Source organism: Solea senegalensis, linkage group LG9 (assembly GCF_019176455.1).
Source record: "Solea senegalensis isolate Sse05_10M linkage group LG9, IFAPA_SoseM_1, whole genome shotgun sequence".
Classification (NCBI taxonomy): Eukaryota; Metazoa; Chordata; class Actinopteri; order Pleuronectiformes; family Soleidae; genus Solea; species Solea senegalensis.
Window position 1 is genome coordinate 17386149 of NC_058029.1, and position 27552 is coordinate 17413700.

The following is a 27552-nucleotide window of genomic DNA, read 5'->3' on the forward strand; positions in this document are numbered from 1 at the left end:
TAAAAGGCACGGCAAATGGTCACTGAGAAGCAAACACAGACACTGACAGGTGGATGAGGAAGTTCCTGTGCGAAATTACCTCATATTTCAAAGTATTTGCGGGGAAGTGAAAATGCAGAAAGAACGAGGCATTTGTCTGAGAGACTTCAAAAGACCGAAATCCATTCTGCTCAAGACAACCGTGGTAAGAATCTCAATCTAAGACTTTTTTTAAGACTTTTACACTGGAAAAAACCCCAAAACAAAACAGAATATTTAAAGAGCATCAAATACAATATATTTCAAGATATTTTTTGTGCATGTACAATTCTACAAAGCATACGAGGCTTATATGGATAAGAATAGACAGTAGTTTTCTGTTTAATTATTGATAATAGGATAAATATGTGACACATACCTATCTTATTGTAGGCTGAAATATTATTACTTTTTGTCAAACAGTTTTGTTTGACAAAAAAAAACTTGATCAAACCACACAAAAAAACTTTACTTCTTATATTTCCAGTGATGGATTGCAAACATATATACTTGTAAACATGTAAACATAATTATTTAAATCTCCAATTCCCTCCCATCGTCTAATAAAACAGAAGCATTAATTAACACTGGCTTTGCCATATTTTTGGTTGTCCTGACGCTAAGGCAAAAGTAGTACTAATTTAACTTCAAAACTTCTAGATTATATTCTTGTGGTTCATGTGGGGAAAACACTATCCATTTCAGATCGGAGGAAAACAATGGCCTGTGTTGACGTTGACATGGACATCCACGGAGGTGACGAGGAGCTGAGCAGAGCCGGCAGACAAAAGCTGCTTGCGCCCAAGATACAAGAGTACCAAGCTACAGTGCTCATCCCAGACAACAAAGGACAGCTGCACGGGCTGCTGCAGAAGCAGCCTGCTGTGTTGGGGGTAAGAGCATTCAATCGTCCCATCGGTGACAAAAATGCAAAAAAACTTTCAAATGTAATCTTATGCAACAGTCAATAAGAATAAACTATAAAACTGTGGCCTTGGCCCAGGCCAACTCCAGTCAAGGGATATCTTCTTAGGATTTCTCACCATTTTCTGCCAAGAAGAGTAATTATCATTCAGTCTCCATATTCTTTTTTGGGATAAAACAAAATACACATTATACCAATATGTCCTAAAAGTGAAACAAAAATGCACAATTTTGAAATTGTATCTATACACATACGACTGAAACTGCACATCTTCACATATAACAGAGAAATTTAATGAATGTTTTCATCGTCTCACATCATACTCTCCAAAAGTCTCCATATTGGAAGAACGTTTAAACAAACAAAAGTTCATCACGCTGATGAACTGTTTCCTGTTTCTTTGGAATACATAGAAAGCATTTTAAGAGTCAAGAAAGCAGGTCAGATTCAATAGGGGCATGTGATGGTGTTAAATGTGTTGCTTCACATTTTTGTTATTCTTCTAGCTATTCTTCTTAGGACACTGCATTGACTTCCATTCACTAGGACAGCCTAAACACAGCGTCATGGCCAAGTTTAACCATTAACCACAACCCTAATCAAACCACACTTTAAATCACATTACATTACATTATATTACCTGTCATTTAGCAAATGCTTTTATCCAAAGCGACTTACAATAAAAATCTTAGTCCTACACTTAACCAGTCCCTGAAAAATGAGTTCTGCCTCATTAGGACCTGGTGTTGGATCGATGAGCACTGACAAGGTCAGTGTTTATGCCAGAAAATGTCCTAACTAGGTAACAAAGACTAAGTCCTCACACACACACACATAAATGTGCATGTACAAATCCTCTCGTCTGTCCCTGTGTAAGTCTCTGCAGGTGGCAAGTGGTCTCTTCAGCGTTGGAGTGGGGATTGTCTTCGCTGTGTCCCAGAATATAAACGTGTCCCTCTTCACTTTGTTCAGAGTTGCCCAACTCACCGGAACGCTCGTACGTCTCTGCACTCGGATTCATTTATTTATTGATTGATTGATTTTGAATGAAGCCTTTTACTTTGTCAGATGTAATGTTGGTGAGGTTTTTACACCTGTCATCTCTCCACAGTTCATCTTTGCCGGAGTTGTGTCCAACCTGCTGTTCAAATATCCAGCATTATTATCCGTAAGTGTAGGATGACAACACGTCACAGCTAATGAGGATGGATTATTTAATGACATATCACTGAATGACTTTTGTCCCAGCTGTCCCTGAAGGTGAACTGTGGCTGCATTATTGTAGCCGTGTTGGCTGCCTGTCTGATAGGCGTTGACTTGGCTGGATGGAATATAGAAAATCAATATTTTTTGAAGGTAAGTGTGACACTCCTCTGTGAACGACTGATGTGTTTTTGATGAAGTTACATCTCCTAATGAGGAACTAATGTTCTGTTTCTCACAGATGGAGCTACTGGCACTTTGTGTGATGGGGCTTGAGGTTTTTCTCTCGGCAATCCTCTGCTTCTGGTTCTCTAAAGAGAAACGTGCAAAATCGCCAGTCACCGACCACAGCAGAACTAAATGAACTGTTGTATTTTTTTTTTTATTGGTACATTTCGTGTAGCTTCTTAACAGACCGGATTGTGGTCTGTGTCTGATGTTTGACTGAGACCGAGAGTATAAGGCTTGTGGTAAATGAATGTCAGCTTGTGTCCTGTGAAGGAAAACCCTCTCTTTACCCTCCTCAACCCCTGCATCGTCTGTCTAACGGCAGTAGTGGGTCTCAGTTTGCAGTGTGTTCTCTTTTTTTCTCGTCTGCGTGCGAGTGCATGTGGTTTTACACTCGTGCTTTCTTCTCAGTGGAAATACCTATTTTTTTTTGGCTGATCTCACTTTAGCTCGTGAATTAGAGCTTCTTTTTTCCTGTTGACTGCAGCAAAGACATCAATACTGCAGTGTGTGGTTGAAACATTTTTAATCATCTGTACAAACTTGTCACAGAACTGGCAACGAAAGAAACATGACAGTTTAACACTGCATCTGCCTGCTGTCTGTTGTTTTTGTTTGCTTTGTAGAATACATAATAATAAAAAAAACAACTCATCTACAATATAAACACTGATTCATACCTAGGTCATTAAAAACAAATGTACAGACCACTGACGTACCATCATGACAGTGTATATTGTGTGTCCGTTTCCAATTTGAAATATGAAATGTAATAAAAAAACAAAACAGCTGAACTTCGTCCACTGAGGTTTTTAGTGCCGCGAAAGCTGGACGCTGGATACACAAACTGCTGAGGCATCAAGTAGCATTCAGTCAGAGGACTTCACAGCTGCGGAGAAAGAGAAGTAACACGGTATTAAGATCTTAGAAAAGCAAGAACAACAACATGTGACACTCAGGACATTTTAATTGAATCGCCATGCAACATTAAGAAAACAAAAGGCCATTTTCAAAAATATTTTTTTGAAAGCATTTAAAAAGGCATAAGACAAGCTTTACTTTGAAGTTTATGGATATTGTCAAACCTATAATGACAGTGTTAGAGTTAGGGGTGACCCTACATTCCTAAAATCTTTAGTGGTGACTGGTCATCACATTTGTTTATAAAACCATGTTCAGTTTCTGGTTTTATTGCCTTAAACTACATTTTTTTTTAAATCTAGAAGAAAATAAAGAAGAAAATAAAATGCTAAACTACTACACTATACTATATATCATTCTATATTAAATACATGGAGTCAATAATGTTGATACAGATCACAATGTGTTGCACACGTGCAAATTTACTGCAATTCCAAGACAGCTTGTGCTATCAGAAAAAATCCAACGGTTATCAGTGTCTTTGTCACCAGAGAGGAGAGAGTGGCAAGAACACTTGTACACAGTTTCTATTTTTGAGAGACAAAGAAACATTGAGTGGCTACAAAAATGTTATTGTAAATATGTTTTGTACAGTTCAAATTTCAAATGTAACTTTTTCTAAATAAACCTTCTTGTTTTTCTGCATTTTAAATTGTTAAAACAATATTTAAACATGCAGTAAATTGTAAATAACTGCATTTTCTGGTCCTTTTATGGTTAAAAGTCTTGACATTTAGGTGTTAAAGGGTTAAAGATTTTACACACTAAAATGCTCACTTTATTTATTCCACTTCCTAGGTAGTCTCATTTTATAGGTTGGACATTTAATATTAAATATAATTGTGAAAAAATGTATGTGTTTGTCCTTAGAAACAATAGAGAATTAAGAGTTAAGTGAGAGCATGAGAAAAATGAAGTCAAAAACAATAAGAGGACATCTGTCAAATACGGTATTCGGGAGGGGGGGGGAGGTCTCAACCCTAAACCATAAAGGCCACAAGACAGCATACTAGAACATGCATATGTGTGTGTGTGTGTGTAAACATGCATAAAGCATGCAATTCTTCACAACTCAAACTGAACCTGACAAAAGAGAGGAGAAGAAAACCAGCACAACAAACCAGCAGGTAGTACGGACACCAAAGCACAGTTCACACAGATCAGTATTCGGAGGAAACAAAGGAACACGACAGAATATATATATATATATATATATATATATATATACATACATATACACATATATATATATATATATATATATATATATATATATATATATATATATATATGTATGTATGTTCACTCTGGTGACACCATTACTTACTGAGCTAAACCCCCCACTTCTGTGTCAGACCACAGTAGAAAGGCCTACTGCTACATGAGAGATCTTCCTCTGTCAAAAACAGAACAGCAGAAAGGTTGTGAGTGAAACAAAGCTGCAACTTTATTTTCTGTCACTTCCCTTTCAGTTGTAAGAGTCTTAAATTAAACCCAATCACTGAAATAACCAGTTCCCCCTACGATGAGGATCACAACTGTCATACGTGTAAGAGTGTATAACAGGATTCCTTACATTATTGGATGGGTTTCTTACTTATTCTACAGACACACTAGTCTTTTCTTTTTGTTTAAGAAACATACTTGTGCTTTCTGTGCACCTGTTGTCCACTCGAGCCCAGCATTTTTAGAACTGAAAATGAGCCACAGACTGAGCAGGAAAAAACGAGCTGCTGGACGTCCTCAGTTGTCCGTTGTTGTGGCACCGGTACGTCATCACGCTAAGTATCTCTATTAGGGGCGGCGATAGCTCAGTGGTAGAGCATGTCATCTTTCAACTCGAAGGTTGTGGGTTCTATTCTTGGCTCTGTCTCAGATGCCTTTGACCTTTGAGTGGTCATCAAGACTAGAAAGACCATTAACCTCGCCGACATGGCCATCAGGCACAGTAAAGGTACTGTTCTCAAGCCTGACCCAAGGCTTACCGCTTGCCTAATTACGCTTTAATGTGGAAACTTACTACGAGTGACATCCTTTCTTCATGAAAGTTGAGAAAGGGAGGGACAACAGGTGTCCCTAACTCTGGACACACTGGACCTTTAAGAAAACTAGTAATCAAACACTCACTGCTGTGATGAACTTGGTGCCTTGTGGCTGGAGGTCTTCGTCTTTCTGGAATATCGAAGGAGACGTACTGGAAGAGGGAGGTGTGGAGGAGCGCAGAAACGAGGAGGGCTCATTGTTGTTGTAGGAGTCCATGACCATGTTAGGGTGCACAGGTATGGGGAGTGTACTGAGCCCTGCTACACTCTCACTGGACGTGCAGCGGGAGGACGTCTCTGAGCTCTCAATGACTGTGGCACGGCGGAGAAAAAAAACACACAGACATATTATGACACAGTTTTTACATTTTTCTCACAGCTCTGAGGCATGGAATAAAAAATGTGCAGACTGGACTCAGGTGACTCCTAGTGGTGACAGCAGGAAAGACAGTGACAGACAAATCCTCATCATTGCTTCACATACAGGCTTGAAGGGTAATTACACAGATATTTGAATACCTTGCTCTATTATGTTTCTTTATAATTTTGTACAAAATCCCATTTCTGTCACGTTTTACAGAAAAGTGCAAGGCCATTTTAGTAGAATTAGTATTTCCTTCATGCATCTTCTTCATATTGCCTCGTGAAGCATTTTGTAATAGAGATTAATGCTGACTTAAGTGGAGCAGAAATGTCTTCTTTAATATCTTTATTTTATTTTATATGAAGTGAAGGCCTGAGATAAGAGAAACACCACTAACTTTTGTTGGTGGTATTTCACACAAAAGATAAACAGATTCAACATCTATCTGACAAATATCTAACTGAAAATGGACACTCACTCATAGAAGGTTGGCTCCCAGTGTCCTGCTCCAGCTCGTCCTCCTCTATACAGTCGTAGGGCCACTGGGCAAAGGAGGGAACACCGGGGTATGGATGCGAGTGCGGATGTGAGGGGGACGAGCACAGGTGGAGATTGAGCGAGCCCAGCAGGGAGGACGACGACTGGCTGCTGGAGGAGGAGGTGCTGCTGTTAGAGATGGTGGAGTGTGGTCTCTTGAATGAAGAGCAGTGCTCAAATGAGGACACGGCGATGGAGGCTCTCGTCCTGGACTCTGTAGCAGAGACAAGCACAGTGAGCTGTGAGAGAGTGGGACACGTACGTATCAACATTCCCGCGGTTTTAAATCATGATAGCGGAGGTGAAACTTCTCTGGTTAAACCCGTGCAAAATATCTTACTGAGTGTAATGATATTTAAAACTTAAGTATGGCTGAGATTACATCCTCTGTGTTTACTTAACAAAATCCCCAAAATATGACTTACACCTCATTGTCAAGTCATTGAGGTTTCAGCAAAGAAAAGACATAAACACCTCACTAATTCATGCTTAGTCTTAGATAGAGGGAAACAAACTGGAGAGAGGTGGAGAGTCCACACGTCGTTATCATCAGACATGAAATATGTGTGTGTGTGTGTGTACAAGAACATCTCACCTGACCCTTTCATTATATAGTCAATGGATCTGTCGCTGATAGCTGCATCACTTGGCTTGATGTCCATGAAAGGTTTGCTTCCAATCCCCATAGAAACCATTTCCTGCATGCGCAACTCTGGAGTCAAACAAATAATATTATATAGAATGAAACAAAGGTAACATTAAAAAGGCTTAGTATTATGTAAGAAATGTATAAAAGTTATATAAAATGTTTATATAACTGATATAAACAACATTCACACCTACAGTCAATTCACCACAATTTACTTTGTTGGACTTTGATAGGAAACCACAGTAACCAGGATTCAAATCTGTGACCTTCCTGCTAAAAAAGTGCTAGCCACTACCCTGACGTGTTTCTCTCTTTTTTGGAAATGACCTGGCAACCCACTAGAACTGGAGCAGGGGGGGAAGTTTGGATTGCAGTACCCATTTTTAACTCTAATGGCCACACATGTCGCCCGTTTAAAAAGTGCACAATGTAAAATGGGAACACACCTCTGTTTCTGAGTGCCTGCCTCCACAGGATCTTTCCAATGATGGCGGTCCACACGGCCTTGACCTCTGCCGAGCTGGCTTGAAGTATGAACGTGTCCTGTGACTTCCTCCGACGGAACCAGATCTCAAAGCGCAGGCCGCTGTCGCCAACATTTTCAGTCATGCCTATCTCTGCTGTCTGAACGGAAAAGAATAAAAACAGCACAACACATTAGATTTACTGTCATTAGACAAAAAGATGATGGAGAAAAAAAAAAAAAGCCATGTTCTTACTTTGAAGGACTGTTTGTAGATGTAAAAGTCATATCCTCCCTCGATCTTCTTGGTCTTGCTGAAAAGGATGAGGTCTTCAAACAAGAAGACGTGGCGGAGGTATTTCCTCCGTCCACACCAGACTATGAACTCATCCTGGCAGCGGAGTTGACCCTGCTCTTTTAGGTTCACCTGGAGAGGAAGCGTGACCGTTCACATGCGTGACAGAGAACAATACAACCCTCCTGACGGGGGTTCTGACCTCACCCTACTGTATAAATAACAAGATGACCTCAAACTCCAAAAGAGATTCAATGACCTGTGCCTTGTTTAAGTGGTGCGCGGCTTTTATGCTGACATCAAAAACAGTCATTATAATGGCACATGTCTCATGTGTTACTACTTACATCACAGCCCCGAATGGCATCCATAGCCAGCAGGTCGTTGCCGTGGCGAAGCTGGAACTTGACTAACTCCTCTGCAGTGCGCAGGTCCCTCAACTCCTGCTCCTGAGACTGGCTGCACTCTTTTATCAGGTCTTTCAGCAACAGGGCATATTTACTCATCCTCTGGATGGGCTTCAGCAAGTAGGACGCCAGGTCCATCTTGTCCCCCAGCTCCATCTGCTTATTCTGAGGAAAGACACACGTAGTAACGATTAATACGGTGATGTTGTTTGCGTCTTCTTTTTTTATTTTACAAACTAAAACACTTGATAATGCAAAGGTCAAAATCAATTGTGCAACTGCAGTTTGTGGAAATCTTTAAAAATGCAATAGCTGTTATGATTTTTATTCAACCGAAACACAAAGTATGCCTTAAACTTAATTATTGAATAAATGTGAGCAATATAGTTTTGTTTTGACATCTCCAGAAACACTCAAGATTCCAGACGCACCTTAAAGAATTCATTCCCATGGCTGCTGAGCAGAGCGTCAGACTGGGGCTTATTCTTGCTGTACAGAGCATACATTCCAAACTGATCCTCCTGCACACAAGATTAACAAGTTACAACACTGACTAAAGTAACAACAAAAAAAAAAAAGGCACGCTGACTGAGAATGATTCAGCTCGTACGAGTTGTGCTGTATGATGCTGACTTAAATGCGTGGATGTACACACTGTAATGGAACATGGAGAGAGTGAAACTACGTCACTACGCTGGAAACATTCTATTTACTTGTTTTAAACAAAACACATCATTACAGCGATGGTGACATGATGGAGTGCGGCTTTTAAATTGTCAGTGTGTCGTTGCCTCGGGGCAGATCCGCACTGCGTGGACTCACGTGTCTGAGAAAACAGCTACTGATAGACAGCGGGGAGTGAGCGCACGACTCCAGCTCTTTCAGGATATACTGAGTGTGGAAGTCCCACAGTTTCTCCACGTTCCCGAAGATGATGCTGCGCTTCCCCCGCAGGTCCTGGGGCAGATCCAGACGCTCCATCTCAGGGAAGTAGTGCTCGATGATGTAGCTGAGTGAGCGCACATACTCCCTCTCTGTGGAGATCATCTCATCCATGATGTGCTGCACTTTACTGGTGAATATCAGGACACAACAAGACACGTGCTGTTTACTCATTACACCGGCAAAAAAAGAAGCTAATCCAGACAAACCTAATAATGACTGTCTGATTTTCTCATCTTTATTTAATCCTCAACATGAGGGTCGAGAAGAGCTGGAGCCAATCCCAGCGGACATAGAGCGAAAAGTCGGGATAAACCCTGGACAGATCCCCAGTCCATCGCAGGGCCACATAGAGACAAACAACCATTCACTCACACACCTATGGTCAATTAACCTAATCTGCATATTTCCACAGTCATCCACACAGAAAGGCCCTAGGTTGAACTTGGATTTAAACCGATGACCTTCTTGCTGTGAGGCACCTTTTTAAACATCCATCCATCTTCTACCACTTTATTCTCCCCCTACATATTAGTTTTAAATAATGTTAATGAAAGTAACAGTCAGAGTAGTTAGAGCACTAATCTATATTAAGACTAAATTATGCTTAATTCAATAACTATGCGAACATAGTCCTGTGTCATTAGTATTTGGTGTAGACTAATTAATAAAAACAATACCAGAGACAAACAGCTTCGCCAACATCATAAAACTGACAGTTTATACAATAACTAAGCAGGACTATGACTTTGCTTAAGGTCAACTGTGATTGTGTTAGGACCAGGCCTAGGGGAAAACCTGATCGCAACATGAATACGGAGCCTCCCTCTTCCCAACACCCAAGAAACCACCAGCAACAAACTAAACAAACCATTTTAAAGGTTTATTTAAAAACAAGCACAAAAATGTCTGACGGCAGTCTGGCTGTGAGTGGTTCAAGGAAGTCCTTTGCAGCTGGGATGATCAGGCCTCTTATACTGGAACCTCCTGTGCAGGATCTTTAAATGGCCTAGTACTTTCCTTTATTCTAGACACAACACAGTGGTTCTCTTCCTCACCTGCTCTGTTTCTTTCCGTCTCCATCGCTGCGTCTGTTATGAACCCTGGACGGTGTGGACATGCTGCGGCTCCGTCCTAACGCTGGGCTCATCACATCCGGCCTCTGCAGCTTCTTCTCTGCAGACACATTGTTTGCCACCTCCAAACCCTTGATGTAGACGCCCGTATATCCGTGAATGTGGCTGACATCCGAGTGCCCGCTGTCCCGCGGCGTCAGCTCGTAGCTCATGGTCTTCTTCATGATCTTCTTCATCGGCTGCTTGCGGAGGCGGGCGGCCCCGGAGTAGACGGGCTCCGAGTGACAGGATATGGTCGAGTCGATGGTGCAGTCGCTGTCCGTGTCGTCGAACATGGACGGGCTCCGCCTCAGTTTGCTGTCAGAGTCTGGAGGGAACGCGAAGTGCGTGGAGGAGGAGATTGAACTGGAGGGGCTTTTGGAGAAAGGCCCAGCAGAATGAGGCCTGTTATCCTCAAAAGACAAGGGCGTCATCGGCCCCGGTAAAACCACACAACTATTACCGCTATGTTGTTCTGCTGTGCCGATCTGACTCTCGGCAGTTTTTAAGGAAGCCATCATCTCTACAGCTGTGGAGGTCAGTGCTGGTGTCATGGCTTGGGCCAAAGTCTCCTCTAGTTGCTGTTTGGTTTGCTGACACTGGTGCCACACAGTGTTCCACTGCTCCAGCTGCTGAGGACTCTCCAGTGACAGCACCATGTCATTGAGGGTGCTGAAGTTGTCCATGGAGAACTTGGATGCCTCACTGCAGTAATCCTGCAGCACCTGCACCACAGACGGCGAAACACCTGAGCTGTCCAAGTTGAGGTGATGAAAATAATCCTGACAATGTTCCATCCACTGGTTTGCCTATGGATGTGAAAATATGATATAAGAGATACAGACAGGTGGAACGTTTAGGTCTACAATCTTAAAGGTTTGAGATTTTATAAGAATATGCAGTGTCTTAAATTGGAAATGTACAGTAAATCTGACATTTTTAATACTTACTGAGTCATAGAATTCATAAAGGTTGTTCAGGATGTCAAGGTGGGCCTTCCTCTGCTCGACTCTGCTTAAAATGGAGCCCAGATGCTGCTTAAACTCAAAGAGAGCAGAGCCTGGAAGAGACTCTGGAGACTCTTTCACAAGCCGCAGGCCATGTCTCTGTTGGCGCTGTGAGGAAAAGATGAATTTAGTGTTAACCACTGTCTGAAAATTACACATAGGGACTAATCCGCACCAGCATAGGTTTTAAAAAATGTTGAGGAACTGTGCTGTGGTAATACCTACCACAGATTCCTCCAGAAAGTTTTCCAAGCTCTCTCTCATCTCCTTGATTTTGGTCACAGACAGATTTAGAGAGTCAATAGGTGCGAGCTGCTTCTCCCCCTCTACGCTGAACCACAGTTTGATCTAGGTGGTGGAGAGGGGATTTTTTTTTTGGATAAATTTGCTATTCAACTTTTCATAGAGTGCAAAGAAAGTCTTCACAGATGACGACATGTGTGGAGAAGTGAAGTTTGAGTTCACCTGTTGCGTTTGCTCCTCAAACTTGCGCACCTCCAGCAGGCTCTCCAACTGTTTCTGAGACTTGTTGGAGAGGATCACAAGCTCGTGAACCTCTTCATCTACTTGGTTGTACAGCGCATTTAACCTGTCTATCGTGTCCCTGAAAGAAGAAAACGGCACAAATGGTCAAACAAGCACGTCCCCTCTCGTTAACCCTCCATCGAAAGTTCACGCACTTTCCCCTCAGTACCTGTAGATTTCATTCTCACAGGCCTCTTCCTTCCTGATGCGGGCTAACACAGTTCCTCCCTCTAGGCGCAGTCTGTTCAGACGGTTGTCATCCAGCACACGCTTCATAAGATGCCTCTGCTGTTCCATCGCCTCAGACACCTCCTGAATAACACATGCATAACGGTAGTTATACATTATACACACACAAATGTATATGTGTATAACCAGACATTTGTGTTTTGTAGTCATTTTAGTCATATTTCTTCTGTGCTCTCATACATGGTCAGTACAGCTGATACTGATTCAGGTTCTGTATTATAAATAATTGTTTTTATTATTTCATATTAAGAACAACATCTTTCCAAGGTTACTTCTCTCTATTGAACAAAGGTCACAAAGGTGAACCATGAAACTCAAGACTACTGTGTGTAGACACATAAATCTGAAGGCCAGACAGCCCACGGCGACTGGGTTCTGACCTTTGACGTCTTCATGTTGCCACGTTTGCTCAGTGTGCTGATGGACTCCTGAAGGGAGGCGATGGCCCCACTGCAACTGCTGGCAAACGGTTCGATTTTCTGAGAGAAAGAGAGACGCAGAAAACGAGAAGGAGGCTAATTAGAAGTTTCCTAAAAAAAAAAAAATCAAAAAAGAATCTGAAAAAATGTGCATGTTATTATAAGGAAAGGTTTTTGGAAAAATGACCACAATCTGAAATGATGTTGCTGAGTCAAGGAAAGTGATCAGGTTTCAACTGTCCTTCAACTGTGTAGTATTGTTTTTCTGTTGGTCACAAACACCTTTTAGTAAAGTGAAAAAAATGCTCTTAAGAAAGTTTACAAATACAGTGTGTTAATGCTGGCCTCAGTCCAGCCCCCATGTGCCACGCCCACCTGTCTGAAGTGGATCCAGTGGTTGTGGTCGTAGTGGAACGTTCCCTCCAAATCCCGTGTGAGCTGGGTTTGGTCGATGTGTTTCAGCAGGGCCTTCAGAGATGACAGCGTCTCAGTCTGTGGCAAGAAAAAAACAAAACAAAAAAAAGAAACACATACGCACGCACACAAAGTCAGTGTTTTCTCTTGTGCGTAATCACAGCCACAGTAACTTACACTGTCTAAACTCCAGTTCCAGCTCCACTCCAATCTTTGCCATTATTATCATCATTTTTTTGACTTATTTTCTACGATGACCCAATTTCCCTTCGGGGGTAAATAAAGTTATCCATTCATCCATCTATCTATCCATCTATCTATATTAGTTGGCAGAAGGCTTTCGGCTTGTTTGACTCTCTTCTCTCACTACACAGTCAATTGTATATTAAGAGAGTTTTTCCTAAGGAAAAATCCCAATATACTGCCTTGTTTATAGTATAGCATCACCCCAGTATCAGGATATGTATTATACCGTCAGATTCCTGCCAATACATAGTTCTAATAGTGATGAAATCAGATGGATTCATCATATCTGAGTCTTATCAAAAACACAAAAACATCACTTCTGTCGTTACCTGCACGTCGATGTCTCGCTCAGGCTTCACTGCAGCCTCTTTGTCCCCCAGGAAGAGAACTGAGTAAAGTGCATTTGGTACTAAAGCCTGAAAAAAATAGGGCACACATGCCATTTTAAAATAGCATCTTTAAATGGGAAAAAAAAAAATTACAAGATGTGTGTTTGCACTGCGGAGAATAGGCTCTTAAAGTGACGTCTAATGTACATGTTGTGGTTTACGGAATGATCCGTCTTACATCAGAGAGCAACTTATCATCTCAATGTGATGACATGTCTCTGGTGAGTTGGCTGTAGCCGACCAGCTCCCACTATGTGGTTAACAACAGACAAGTAAGCACAGGCTTCTCCACCAGAGCCCCGAGGCTAGTCTTTTTCACAGAAATGTCTTGATACGCATTCACCTCAAATTTAAGGCGTGTCCTTTTAAGAAGGAATAAAAAAAAAAAACATGTCTGAAACTGAGAGGCAGAAAAAAAGTAAATGTGTGAAGAGTGTTTTAGTGTAGTTTTTAAAAAAAATACATATAGGGAGAGACAGAGTGAGATGCATGACATGATTTAGGGCTGAATACTCTTTGGGCGTGTTGGAGGGTAATTACACATTTTCCACTGTGGGCTCACCTGCAGTTCAGCCAGAGATGACAACAGAGCTGAAACAGGCTGCTGCCTCCTGCTGTCTATTACAACAGTCAGACCTTGATCCTGCCGTTCTTTCCTGAAACCAGAGCTTTCAAAATGAGTGTAAAGTCTTTGTCAAACAGCTGACTGCAGTCTCTGTTGTGTTTTTAAATCCAGAACACGAGAGCATTTCAGATTTGGATAACAGAGTTGGTGATTATATGTATTTTTAGTGATAAAATGTACTATGTATACATGAAAACAAATCGAGATGTGCCTTTACAAAAAAGACCCTTAACATGTCTTTCATGCACATGTATAAGCATGGGCATTAAATAAATGATTTATAACAGTTACATGTAACTGTTTATTTGTGTATGTGTCATAATTGTATTAAAAGTGCATTCATAGGTGAAGCTGTCATATAAAATGGATAATGACTGAGTAAAACGCCATTATAATTAGACAAAAAATCTACACTAGTCATCAGTTGTCTGCAATTACAAATGTGAGCTAATTAAAGTCCTGTGTTGATTCCGTGTTCTCCATTTCTTGCCATATAAATAAAATTGCTTGTATTGATTATATTGTACGATCAATATAATGTGCTTATAAACAAACTGCAGAAGCATTTCTAAATGAACGAATGAGCTCAAAGCTTTTCTATGTTAAAAAAAAGTCAAATGTATTCACACATTCTGGATGAGACGCTGGCTGTGTGGTGAAGTGTCGTAAGACAAAACAAAATAAAACCTGCGTATGTGCCACTTACCGCAGTGTGGAGTAGTAGTAGCCCAGTAAGCAGGTGAGCTCACTGACCGTGCAACTCTCACCTGGCCACACCTGAGATCTGGTGCACACCTGCAGTACTGCCCTCCCACTGCGGTCTCTGTTTCCTGGAAGAGAGCAGGCCGGGGTGAACACATAACATGCACAGATGTCATGACAATTTTGCCATCTAATGGAGATAGGTAATTGTTGGAAGCTTGGGGGAAAACAGTACCTGAAAAAAGCTCGCTTAATTAAAGATGACAGTTTCTGACTTCAGTCTTTTCCACCGACCAAACACTCACATGAACTGACATCAGCCAACAGTGCAAAAGACATATTGACCACGTGGTTTATCATGATTAAAAATAACTGGGTGGATGGGAAAGTAGTAGTCATGTCTTTATCTAGTTCCTCCTCCATCTGAGAACATTTACGTCATTAAGTGTCCAGTTGTTTTTTTTTTTAAATCTGTAATTATGATCATTCTACAGAATAAGAGTCTGTCCACTGCTCTAAAATCTAAATTGTTCCATCACATCCGTTCAAAGATCATAGTTCCACCTTTACAGAGCCAACATGAATCACTCTTTCACAACAACAACAACAACAACATACTAAGACTGGCTAACAACATTGCAAAATACACAGTGAAAGGATCCCTCTCTGTGCTGTAACTGTTCCGCATTGTGTGGTCAATTGTTGTATTTCAACTGCTTTGTGCGACATTGCAGTACAAATGTCTAACAATATTAACCTTATCTATATCTTACCTGGCAATATCACAGCACCCGACGTGAGCAGCTCTTGATTGACCTCTGACACCAGTTTGGGAAAGGCTGGGCTAAGGTCACATGAGGAACTCGATATTGAAGCCAGCCTGACAGCGTTCCCATTGGCAGCTTTCGGACTATGTGACTCTTCTCCAGCAGACCACACCTGAGGATGCCCTGTGGAGGAAAACACAAATAGCGAGCGTGATTACAGAGAAAGCACAATCAATCAAAACGTGATTGTTTCCTTTCACCTCTGTGCTTTCTTACCTCACCATAATGACCTCATGAAACATGTGTTTACTAGCGGTAAAAGGTAAAGGAGTGCTCTTGCAGTGAGTCGACACTGACTCATCACGGCGACCAGGTGTTTAGTCACCCTGAGTCATGGCTAACTTTGCTGTTATTAGACTCTCATATCTTCACCTCCTCTGCCTTCAGTCCCTTTATAGTACATAGCCCAAAGCTCTGTTTACAGGAAACCTGCTCGTGACATTCCCAAGTGGTTTCACAGTTGGTTTGTTTTTTAGACTCGATCCTGTCCCTGAGGCAGTGAAACGGCCTGAAAATGTGTGTATACTCCAGTGGACAATGAAGTGCCAACAACATGGGTAAGATGGTTTAATAAAGTAAGTGACGTATAGAGCGGCACAGAGTTTCTGTTTACTATGATGCTGTGTCGCTTTTCTCTGTCACTCATGATGATAAAGCAAATATTATTGGGTTTTGGACGATTGATCAGACAAATAAAGATAATAAATAGTAAATGGTGTGTATTTATATAGTGCTTGTCTAGTCTTGATGACTATGTGCAGCACATTCATTCACACAGCTTTCATACCCATGGCACAGCCATAAGGACCAACTTGGGGTTAAGTGTCTTGCCCAAGGATACATCGGGACGTAGAGTAGCAGACTGGAATCAAACCAAACCCCGACCTTTCAGTTTAAAGAGGACTCGCTGTGCCACTGAGGACATCAGTCAGTAAATTTAATTTATATTAACGGCACGATAAACTCTTGCTCGACCATGTGACGGTCACCTGTTGAGTGTTGTCCTTCTAAACAGTTTGCGGCCTCTTGTGTTGTCCTGCTCTGTCCTGTGACAGTAAACCCTGCCAGCTCAGCCTCCATTGTCTTCAAACAGTCCACAGTGCATTTCCTGTGAAACTGTGTAGCCTGGCTTGTGTTTGCCGCACATTTCCTAAATTGCTTTGTTTTGAGAGGAAGCGGCAAAAGTAGAGTAAAGCCTCCTGAGTATTGTCCTGTGTGAAAGTCAGGACTCTGCTGGATGTGTTTAAAAATGCCCTCAAAGGGGTTAAACCTTTACTTTACAACTTTAATGGTCACATAAATAATAATTATGTAATGCGTGCTTTCTATACCGTGAGTATTTTGGCATATCACAAGTAATACAACCCTCGTGAAGGATATTCATCAGAGCAGTGTGAGTGAGTACAAGTTATGTCTCGTGTTTCTGGAGTGAATGGACTCTCCAAAGACACAGGCGCAGTTTGAAAGGCCTTTTTTTTCTGTCAATCCCCAGTGGCTGATTGGTTCAACAAAGGAAACTTTTGTAAATGAGGCGTCCCATCTGGGATCAGCGCAGCCCCCCAGCTCCAACAACACTGTAGGGTCATCTCAATGTGGAATGCCAGGGTCCCTGTGGTTAGTTTACTGGGTTTACAGGATTCTTTGTGTCTATTGAAATGTTGTTGCGGGAAACCTGCTTTGCAATCGTTGAAATACAATCCCCTGTGAGGTAATAGGGGGTAATAGTGATGTGGTTTAATTTCTGTAGTATTCTCTAGTACATTCAAATCCGTTTATATATTGTGTATAACCTGGTCACACAGCTCATGTCTGGGAGACTATGATGTGACACTCCTGGTCGACAGTAAATACGATGACATTTCAATTCCTGAGAGAAGCCGTGTTTTCTAAAAACAGCCCGATTCCCTCTGTGACATCCTCATGTTGTTGATGTCCTGAACCGCCCGTCATGGACCCACACAAAACACAACAGACCGACAGCAGAAAAGAAAACACACAGAAGTGACTAAAGGTTTTGTTTCCAGGGTTGGGACGATCCAAAAACACACACACACACACACAGCGTGGGCTTTTAAATTGCATTGACACAGTGTTAATGCTTCAACTTCAGATTGAGCCATGAACACATGAACTGTTGCAATCAGTCCTGCTGCAAGGTATGAACACACACCGTGGTAAGAAACCACAGTGATCCAGTTGTTAAAGAGTGAAACCTGGTTTTCACACCCTCGGGCTGTACTATTTGATAAGTGATAGATGATGAGCTGTGGACTGATGATTCACCCACTCACTGCTGCAGGAAGCCAAACATGTCAGCTTGTAAGACTCTGTAAAGGAACATACGACTACAACAAAATCATTTCTTTTCTGTGATTCTATATACGTCATGGTTTCCAAGTATCTATCAAAATTTCAAAATATTCATTTAGTTTTAACCATTAAAGTCCCATTTCTGCCACTAGGGGTCTCTGAATCCAAACAGTGGCCTAGATTGATGAAGCCATGAGTCTGCACAGAATCATGGGCATCGTTGTCTGAGGAGAGCTTTGGTGGCAGAACATGCAGGAGACGCCAACTTCCATTAAGTGACAAATAAAATTCACAAACAAAAGACAACACACTTTCCACTAGTCCAGAGTTTCTTACGTTTCTTACTCAGTCTGACAAAGTTATAGCTTTCATTTATGGTAGTAAATAAATATAATTGCACATTTGCTAGGAGCTTTAAGATAGACGTGAAGGGAACAGGACGTCATGCAGTTAATGCGTGCGTGTGTGTACGTTGTTCAGTAAAGACTCTGTGGTCGTTTCACAATCGCGTGGCCAAGTGGACGGGAATTGGGCTTGTAACCAGAGGGTCACCGGTTCAAATCTCAGGACAGGTCAACGGCTGGGGTGCCAGCAAGGTACCCAAGCTCCGTTTCCCCCGGACACAGATAAAATGCTGCCCACTGCTCCTGCACCAGGTTTATGTGGGTTAAATACAGAATTTCAAATTAAATCTAATACACTTCAGTAATTGGTGTGTGTGTGTGTGTGCAAATAAAACTAATTCAAATTCTAAAAAGCAGTTCGTTTGTGGCCTGAAATGAGCTTCCCCTGTTCCAAAGACCAGCAACCGTCACTGGTGTTGGCTATATATATAACAGTCTTGAGCTTTTTAGATATTTTAATGTAGTATTTGACACACTACATCTTTATTACCCTGTGTTATTAGTTGTACTGATATAATAAATCTTTCAAAACAGGTCAGTTTTAAATATTTATGCTCATAGTATATAATCAACTATATTCTCAGACAGCCGGGCGTTGTAGGTTTGAGTATTAAATGTAGAGTTTAACTGAAAATAAGCTACACTGCCCACACATGGTCACTGTGGTGAAGGAAGGTGTCTGCCAGTATTTATGATGTTTACATCAGGGAGAGAGATTACACACCTGGCTCCTCTTTGCTGCTTCTTCTCTCAGAACCAGGAAAAGCTGCTTCCACATCCAGCTTCCCAAAGCGAAGAGCATAGCCGTTGATCAGTTTTTTGGGCGATGTGTTTGCCGAGCCTCCGGAGGAGGATCGTTCGCGGTGCCCTTTGACATGGCCTGCCTTGTTAGCCCTCTCCAGTGACTTTGAGCGTCGCTCTGCACTCCGTAACCCCCTCTGTAAGTAAAGCAAAGGTGTGCTGGGCCTGGAGTCATCACCACTGAGCCATCCACGGCCGCCCAGCCTTCTCGACAAGTGTTCTCTGGAGGAGGTTCGGGTGTCAGAGCCACTACTTACGGCCGTTACTGTTCTTTCGCTTAGGCCGGCACTGTGCTCAGGGCTTTCCTCCAAGATGGACTCAGAGCTGGACCCAAGGCTCATGGGGTTCTGCAAGGCTTCCATGTAGGATTTTCTAAAAAGTCTCTTGCTCTCAAAGGCAACAGAGTCCCTCGGGAGGCGACGCCGAGGGCTTGGGTTACTGAGATCTGTACTGAAAGAGAGCATCTTGGACCCTGGCCCTCTTTCTTTACAGTCATTGTCCTCATCCCCCTGTCCTGTCCCACACTCTTCAGTGGCTCTTTCAATCTTAATGAGGGGTGCAGTAGGGTCCGTTGTGCTGTTGCCGTGGCTCTCTTCGCTCGGGTCCCTGTGGTCCGTGTTTGGTGAAGCGGGCTCAGAGAAGATGGAGTCCGCTCCCTGAGAGTGCAGGGACTCTCTGGAGCTGCGGTGGCTGTCCAGCGTCCCCGTGGACCCGCTTGTGCTGCAGGTGCTGAGGTGGCCACGGAAGCCGCCTCTGCTGCAGCGGGCCTGCATGATGGCTTCTGACGTGCTGCTGACAAACAGAGGGTTGACCACGTTCTTCCACGGCGTCCTGTACACAGAGGTACCAGTGGTGAGCAGACAGTTCTGTAGCGGGTGCAGGTTTCGGTCGCGCGTTACATTCTGCAGGAACTCAGCTGTGAAGACGCTGCCGTACATGCTCTCTGCGATAGGGATTTCCGCAATGGCCTGCCCACTGGATGACAAACATTTTATCACGAGCTTGGCAGTCTTGCGTCCTAAAGGAACTATCTGCAGGTAGAAGTCCCCTTGCTTTAGACGGACTTTGTGCAGAGGGGCAAGCTGCAGGACTACTTTCTCGTGGATGCAGAGGGGCCACCCCTCGTGATAGAACAGCAAGCCTCTGAACTTCACCTGAGAGAAAAACCGAAGAGGAGACAATCAATTAATACCCGCTCTCATAATACATTATTATGATACTTTGGTATGCTTTGCATCATTTCAGGACAAGTGCTGTGTTCAAACACATGTTTAATGCAGAGGCGAAATGTTTTCACGCAACACTCTAGATGAATCACTGTCAGTGATCATTTCACCAAAGAGGAAAACCTGTCTGATCAGGCCTGGTTTCACAGCAGCAACAACAACAACACAAATCTTAACAGTGACAGCATATAAAAAAAAAAGAAGACCCACAGAGGGAGTAAGAATATGGCGCTCAAGGGTTGGCTTTTTCAGCTCTTGTGAAAGTCAAGGCAAAGGAGGATGTGATCTTCCTCTGAAGCCTCTCGTGTTGCCTGCAACACAAAGGCTCTCATGCATCTCAGACTGTTCTCAGGGGCAAGGCTTAGGTGATACTATTGCTCCATGGCTATCGTCACACTGTAATCACCAGAGAGATGAATGCAGGGGAATAAAGTTTCACTGCTTTGCTCATACAGTCCTAACTCGCAGCAATCAACGCTTTTGAAAGCAAATATTAAGTTTCACTCTGGACACAAGCGTCCATGGCAGCGTCTCTCTCACAGACCAGTTTCCCGATTCAGAGAAGTTGGCTGCTTTACGGCTTGTTTTTAGAACAATTATCAACTGTCTCTCAGTCTTCCCACTCGGCAAAGATAATCACACTCCGCTTCACTGTTCTCACATTCTTTTGTTGCAAACTTTTTGTCTTATCACTCCAGGTGGTTATCTCTCAAGAGGAGCATTATGCTCCTTTTGAGGAATTTGGAAAAGCACGAGTAAACGCTTCACAGACACGGTGAACCTTGTTTTTGTTGGTGCTTTTTTTATTACATTCTCTCCTCATCCTCTTCATCCGAGTCAAACATCACTGGCCGGGCTATACTTCAGAAGGAATTCAGAAACAAATCACAGCGGGCATTCTCAGATTGCTCCGTGTCGAGGATATCAGCTACTCACGCAGGTTTCTTGTTGGATGATCTGCAGAATCCTCTTGGCAGGAAGCAAGAAGTCAATGAGGCAGCGGAGGCCGTCTCCGCGGTACTGTCTCTCCACCACACTGAAGAGCTGCCAGAGGACAGTGGCAGCCGTGACAGTGAAGGGGCGGTACAGAGCCGACAAGGTGTTCTGGATGCAGTTGTCCAAAGACTCCGCGTCCTGAGGGAAAATACAGACAATTGAGGATTGACATGTTTGATCATGTCCTGCAGTAAATATGCTGTTGCAATTAAAGCTCAGAGCTACACAGGAGACTATTTTTTTCATCAAAACACTGCGGCATATATGAGACTTTAAATGTTTATCAAAAAGGAACAAATTAATTGGAGTGAAAAAAAATAAATCCATTTAGTGCTTTTTTGCCTCTTCCAGCAACATGTACTTGGTGTCGATGAGGTTATGGCATCAATAAATGTGGGCACAGGTTGCGAGCAGCCGAACAGTGACATTTCTTGTTCAGTTTGTAATCAGCTTTTCAGATTAAAGTGTTTAATCAGAACCTGGAACATTTGTTTTTTATGATCTCCCCAATCCCAGATTAAAAACCCATTCAACCAATAATAACAGGTTACACTTCCAAAAAACTTACACCTCACAAACCAAGTGCTATCCCAGTAGTCAACAGAGGACTCAGAAATAGAGAAAACAAAGTATAACATTGTTGTTTTTGTTCAGCGTGATGTTAATGTTACTGTCAAACTTCCAGTTAATAGTACTGATGAGGAAGATGTTAATCTATTTAAAATCCTTAAAATGACTTAATCTGAAATAGCCAAAATCTGACGTTTATGACCGCTTAAAAAAGATATTGCAAGTTTATATTGTCAAGTTGACTTTTCAGTTCCACCACGTTGAAATTGACAGTGCACTTAGCCAGACTGTCAGGAAATATAAACATGACAGGAAACATGACATGTCAGCTGTGATGGTCTTTCCATTGGAGAGAGGGGAAACACCTGGTCATGATGACGTCACCGTCCGTGGACAAAAACAGCCAGACTGGAAAGTCCAGACTGAACTCCGATCTGGCCAGAGGAGCGATGTTATGCTCTAATAACAACAATGTCATCGCTGTGTATTATCTGACCGTGGCGTGACTCCGGTGACCCCAGTGGTGGGATCTCTGTTAGTTACAACGTGTAATGAGACTGACTGAGGTGACGTTCACAGTTAACGCTGTGACCTTCCTCTCAGCAGCGAGAGCCAAGGCCAAACATCCCTCTGCTATCTTCCCGAGTGGAACACAACAGTGGAATAGAGACATCTGAGTCCAGTGATAACCATACAGGCAGATAGCAATGCCAGGAAAAAGTCCCACACTGTTACAACAGCGTACCATGCAGAAGAAAAAAAAAACAAAATAAAAAAACAGTGGCTACAGAAGAGATGGCCTGTGCTCTGGTGTATTTCGTCTGGCAGACATCCCGTGCTTCACCCCTTTGTAGGATCTGTCCTGTTGATCTAAGCAGCTCAGCACCATCAATTAGAGGAGTGAGTACAGTTCAGCGCATTGGTACACATGCCATCGCTCTGCTACAAGGCGGTCATTGTGCGCTCCGCCTCTTTAAGTGCTATGAGCAGCACAGTGCTGGTCCCATGAAACAAAACGCCTACCTCCATTAACAGTCAGCCTGCTTTCAGTGAGACAAAAATGTCTCTGGGCATTAGTCACTGTTGCACCCGCGAGGAGAAGAATAACATGGTGTTTTATTGGAGGAAAGCTAACAATGGGAGGAAAGCCCTCTTTACATAGTTAGGGCAGAAGAGTGAGTTTCTCTTCAGGTTTCCAAGGCACAAATAAACAGTGGCAGAGGCAGTGTTTTGAAGATCAATTACTCAAGAGCAGATACTCAAGCAGCTCAGGGATCAATGAAATGCTATTCAACCTGTTGCACAGGAGTGGCAGTGCATGTAATCCAATGCAGCAATATACAGTACACACACACACAACACTGCATTGATCTGAACAATAGTTGCATAACACATTGTTGTTGTTTTTTTTCCATTCAGACTTGTGCTAAATAAACATTACATCATTGCTCAGGTACAGGTACTCTCTATTGTCAGGAACTATTGAAGCTTTGCTAAAAGTGTCACCTCGAACAGAGGGAGACGTATGCACATGTTTCAGCAGATTCACGGAGCTAAGCTGCCAGAGCGGAGCTTCTCATCCACTCTGAGCCACAGAGGAATGCAATGCACTGTGTATGGATGTGAATGCCTGGCCTCAGACTCTCAGCCAGGCCAGGACAGGAGTGGAGTGGAGTGGGAAGTCCCACTCTTTCTGACGCCAGGTCTTTGTAAGCCGCGGTGATGGAGGACTTGGGTGATAATGAATGACTTGAAGCTCCAGGTGGGACACTTTTGTCTGTGCTGTTGATAAGCCAGCTGTTCAAGAGGTGCACAGGGCAAGTAAGTAGGCTAAACAATAAGGGAGGCGGTGGTGATGGGGGGGGTTGTCTCTCAGTGAATCAGCAGTAGCCTCTGAGGCAGACAGAAAAAGCTGGGGAAAAACAGAGTTGGGGAAATGAAAAGGGGAAGGGGTGCATAACAGAGAAAGACGAGAGAGAGAGTGCAGTAAGAGAGAAGAGCTGAGGTGGTCACTGACACATTTAGTGGGTCATGGACACAAAAGACGCTGCCTACCAGGCCTCCAGTGGAGCATGAAGCCACCGGGGGGGAGTGTAACGGGAGAGCCCCAATACAGACTGCTCACTAACCAACCTGCTTACAGCCTCAAAGGCAGCAGGCTGACAAAAGCAACAGGTTGCTCAGACCTGCCCTGCTGCCAGGTGCCAGGATGCCAACAAAGGAGCACACTGAGACCTTAGTACACAGTGGAGCCCGCAGTTCCAACCAGTGGAAATCTTATCTTATGAGAGGAGGGGAGATAAAAAGAGGAGCTGGGATATTAAGTCAGACAAAAGATCAGCACACTGGGCTGAACAATTAATTGTCTTCAAGTCCAAAGCGGCACAATTACACAAAACACTTTGGCACAAATCAAATTACTATCAGAAGAATCGCAGTCACATATTTTCCACCTCGAATAACTCCTGATACATTTAAGAACAACAATAATATGTTTGTCTTGAGATAACCAAGTGAGGTTACTTGTTGAATCAAAACATTACATTTACTTAGAAGTTATTGGAGTGACTTTTCAGAGTCTTGAGACACAAACTTGTCAATAAGACGGCGTTGTAACGGGAACAAACACACGCTTGAAGTGATGCGTTTAATACGAAAACAAACCCTTAAACTCCAAAGACTAGCACATGCGTCAGTGGACAACAGCATGTAATAAAACAGCATTGTAAAAAGTCTGTCAACTAAATGTTATCTCACAAGATAAACGCTACCTCTGAAAGCCCTGCACCTAGTGAGTGCGATACAATAATGGAAGTCTGGAGGTGATAACCTGGCCCACCCACTTACATACAGACCCTATTACACTATACACTTACTATTTTTTTTTATTTGCAGTCATTTGATTTTACATACTTTTACCTGACTATAACATACAATAGAATTTTTTGCTAGTCATATTTGGTGATTGATGCAAAGTGATTATTCTTGTACATTTAATGATCATTAAAACTTCCCATGTAAATAACCAGAGAAGACTTTATGTCAAATATATATATATATATATACATATATACATATATATACACACACATACACATATGTATATGCACATATTCACATACAGTATATAGGATTAGGATTTTCGCAGAAGAGAAATCAAGAAAAAAGAAAGTACACATTTAGTGGAAGTCCTTCAACCAATCAGAGCAGTGATGAGCAGTGACAGCAGAGACAAAGGAGACTAACAAAGACTGTTGATACGTCTGCAGGGTAAATATAGAAAGGATGCATACCAAAACAAGTGGGAGGATGATAAAGAAACCTGACTTATCAGAAAGGACACAAATTTGTGTACTTTGCTGACCCAACAAATGACAGTGTGTCTACATTGTTTTATTGTTTTCTTCCCCTGTTCCCACAAATATAACATTGCTTTTGTAAATAATCGGTCTATATCTTGATCCAGCCATAAAATAAAACAAAAACTAGTAATGTCAATTATCCACGATAAGCCGTCTCCTATTTCTGTGTTTAGTAACCGTATGGCACTAACAGAAAGGGATTGAATACTTGGAACTAAATGAAAAGAAGTGGTGTGTGCATACGTCAAACAAGAAGAAAATCCTTTGATTGTTGTACAAATTGTACGTCCATCTCCGTCATTCTACGCCTGTGCAAAAAAATCGGCAATGTTTTGGCTACAGCGTACAGAGTCAAAATATCAAATATCTACAAGTTCAGGCATTAAAAACATCAATCCTCTGAGTGTGTGTACACACACACACACACACACACACACACACACACACACAACAAAGTCAACTGAAGGTTCAGAAGAAGCCAGGTTTACAGCAAACACAGAGGAGGAAAGGAAGCACACAGGAAACACGCACGGACAGACATTAGGGTGAACATTTGCTTGTACCTTAATACTCAGGTAGTTGTCACAACTCTGCGACTTTGCTCTGGAGTGCATTTTGCCCAGCGACAGCATTTAGAAAACGGTCACGCCAAATCCAAAACTTCAGTGAACAAATGTCATTAACTCCAACTAGCTGGAATCCAGCGTACGATCCACTCTGTGCGCGCTTCTGTCGGTCATCGCTGTGATATCAACAGGTCTGGAGCCATTTCTCTCCCCTTCTGTCTCTCAGTGTGCTGTGGCACTGGCAACTGGAGCAGACTGAACTCCAGTCGGAGCGTGAGAGAGGCAGTGCACTGGCTTCCCCGTCACTCATTCTCCCTCCCTCCCTGTAGCAAAAACCTCCCCCGCCCTGCTGCTGCTCTGCTACTGAAGCCTCTTCCAGCTGGATAAATGCACACTGCTGCAACTTCAGGCTCATCATTCAGAAAAACACACATACACACTACCTGACCTGCAGCCCCCCCCCCACCTCCCTGAGTCCCAACACTCCACCCAGCAGGGGTCGGACTCTGACTAAATCCTCTCTGCCCCTCCTGACCCCTCGCTCCCCTACCTCCACCGGCAGCTCCCCTCCTCCCCTCCTGCCACAAAGGTCTTTCTTTGTCCTGACAATACAAATGGACTAGGGTTTCAGCTTATTCTGCTGCTTTTCAAAAAGAAAAAAAAAAGAAAGGAAGACATCAGCATTGGATTGGTGGCTCGGGTCACTCACTACAATGACATCCCGCTTAAATATTGTCAGGGGAATATCTAAAAACTTTACAAACTACTGACATGTGTGGGACATCCTCTTGTGACAGATGGACAGACCAGGTCAGTCTTTAAAACAGATTTACTGTGGGGAGAATAAAATAAGAGGATGTCTTCGAATAAACTCACTCAAGCTATTGTGATGACAGCTGAGAGGCATCCCAAGGAGTCCTTCAGTGAGATGCACGAAAACACAGATGAGGAGTGAGTAGGAACGCTGCATCTCCTGTGAGAATGTGGAGATCACGTTAATTTGGTTAGTTTAAATTTAGAGTGAGGCACTGGACTCTTGTCAGAGTCGGACATCACGGTGACACAAAGACACACTGTAACTGTCTGCAGATCGCACGACAAACACACAGCGGATTCCCGCGCGCGCTGACGGGAAAACTGTGGGAAACAAGCGCACACTTTGATGTCGGAGTTTTCTGGGAAAGCACGAAAAGAAGCAGGAACGTTGCTGCAAACCGAGGATGTGACAATTGCAATCACGAGCTGCTTGTGTTGTTATATATACAGCGGGTCTATATTTATTCTTATGTATATATATCTACCATATAATCTGCTATACACACAGGCACACACATACCTCACATGTGCACAATGCAAATATACACTCCTCCTCTCTCTCCGTCTCATACTGTTTGTACCTCGGTTGACCCTATAATTTCATCTGCCCTTGCTTTTTCCACTAGGCTGGTTTCACTGTTAGTGTGGCAGATTCTTTTCCTCCTCCCTGTTTTTTTTCCTCCTTTTCCTTCTTTTTAATTCTTACTTATCGAATTGGGCTGGAATCTCTGCATGCGAGGATGAAAAATGGGTCAAGTTGAGGAACTGAAGTCAACGAAGTTCCCAGGTTTTGAAAAAGTGTAAGACGTAGAAGACGAGACTGCCAACATTTTTAGGAATCACGGATGCACTTGTATGTATTTATTCCCCAGTTGAATGTGAAGAGACGACAGGAAATGTGGGGGAAATATGACAAAAGACCTAGAATGATGACATTGGGGAGCAGCATGGGAGCATGAGAATGGATGTTTGGTTTCCCTGTGGATTTG

The 27552-nt window shown here is 42.8% G+C and overlaps 2 protein-coding genes across 3 annotated transcripts; one reads left to right on the top strand and one right to left on the bottom strand.

Moving 5' to 3' along the window:
- On the top strand, positions 1-3587 carry si:ch211-269k10.4 (uncharacterized protein LOC100150242 homolog). The gene is made up of 6 exons (XM_044034203.1): positions 1-184; positions 724-911; positions 1821-1940; positions 2055-2111; positions 2192-2299; positions 2388-3587. The coding sequence occupies exons 2-6, from the start codon at positions 738-740 to the stop codon at positions 2508-2510; spliced, it is 582 nt and encodes a 193-aa protein (XP_043890138.1). The 5' UTR covers positions 1-184; positions 724-737; the 3' UTR covers positions 2511-3587.
- On the bottom strand, positions 2884-26021 carry zgc:158766 (uncharacterized protein LOC100009641 homolog). Of its 2 annotated transcripts, XM_044034201.1 has the most exons (24): positions 25745-26021; positions 21190-21387; positions 18951-20181; positions 15459-15635; positions 14690-14813; positions 13921-14014; positions 13299-13385; positions 12685-12801; positions 12271-12369; positions 11811-11953; positions 11582-11720; positions 11342-11464; positions 11060-11224; positions 10053-10918; positions 8875-9124; positions 8484-8573; positions 7993-8217; positions 7607-7777; positions 7334-7511; positions 6834-6950; positions 6180-6452; positions 5423-5649; positions 4623-4691; positions 2884-3263 (listed from the first exon to the last, which is right to left on the bottom strand). In XM_044034201.1, the coding sequence occupies exons 1-23, from the start codon at positions 25811-25813 to the stop codon at positions 4647-4649; spliced, it is 5208 nt and encodes a 1735-aa protein (XP_043890136.1). In that variant the 5' UTR covers positions 25814-26021; the 3' UTR covers positions 2884-3263; positions 4623-4646. The 2 variants fall into 2 exon arrangements, with proteins under 2 accessions (XP_043890136.1, XP_043890137.1); XM_044034202.1 differs by lacking the exon at positions 4623-4691.
- Positions 26022-27552: the final 1531 nt, after the last annotated feature.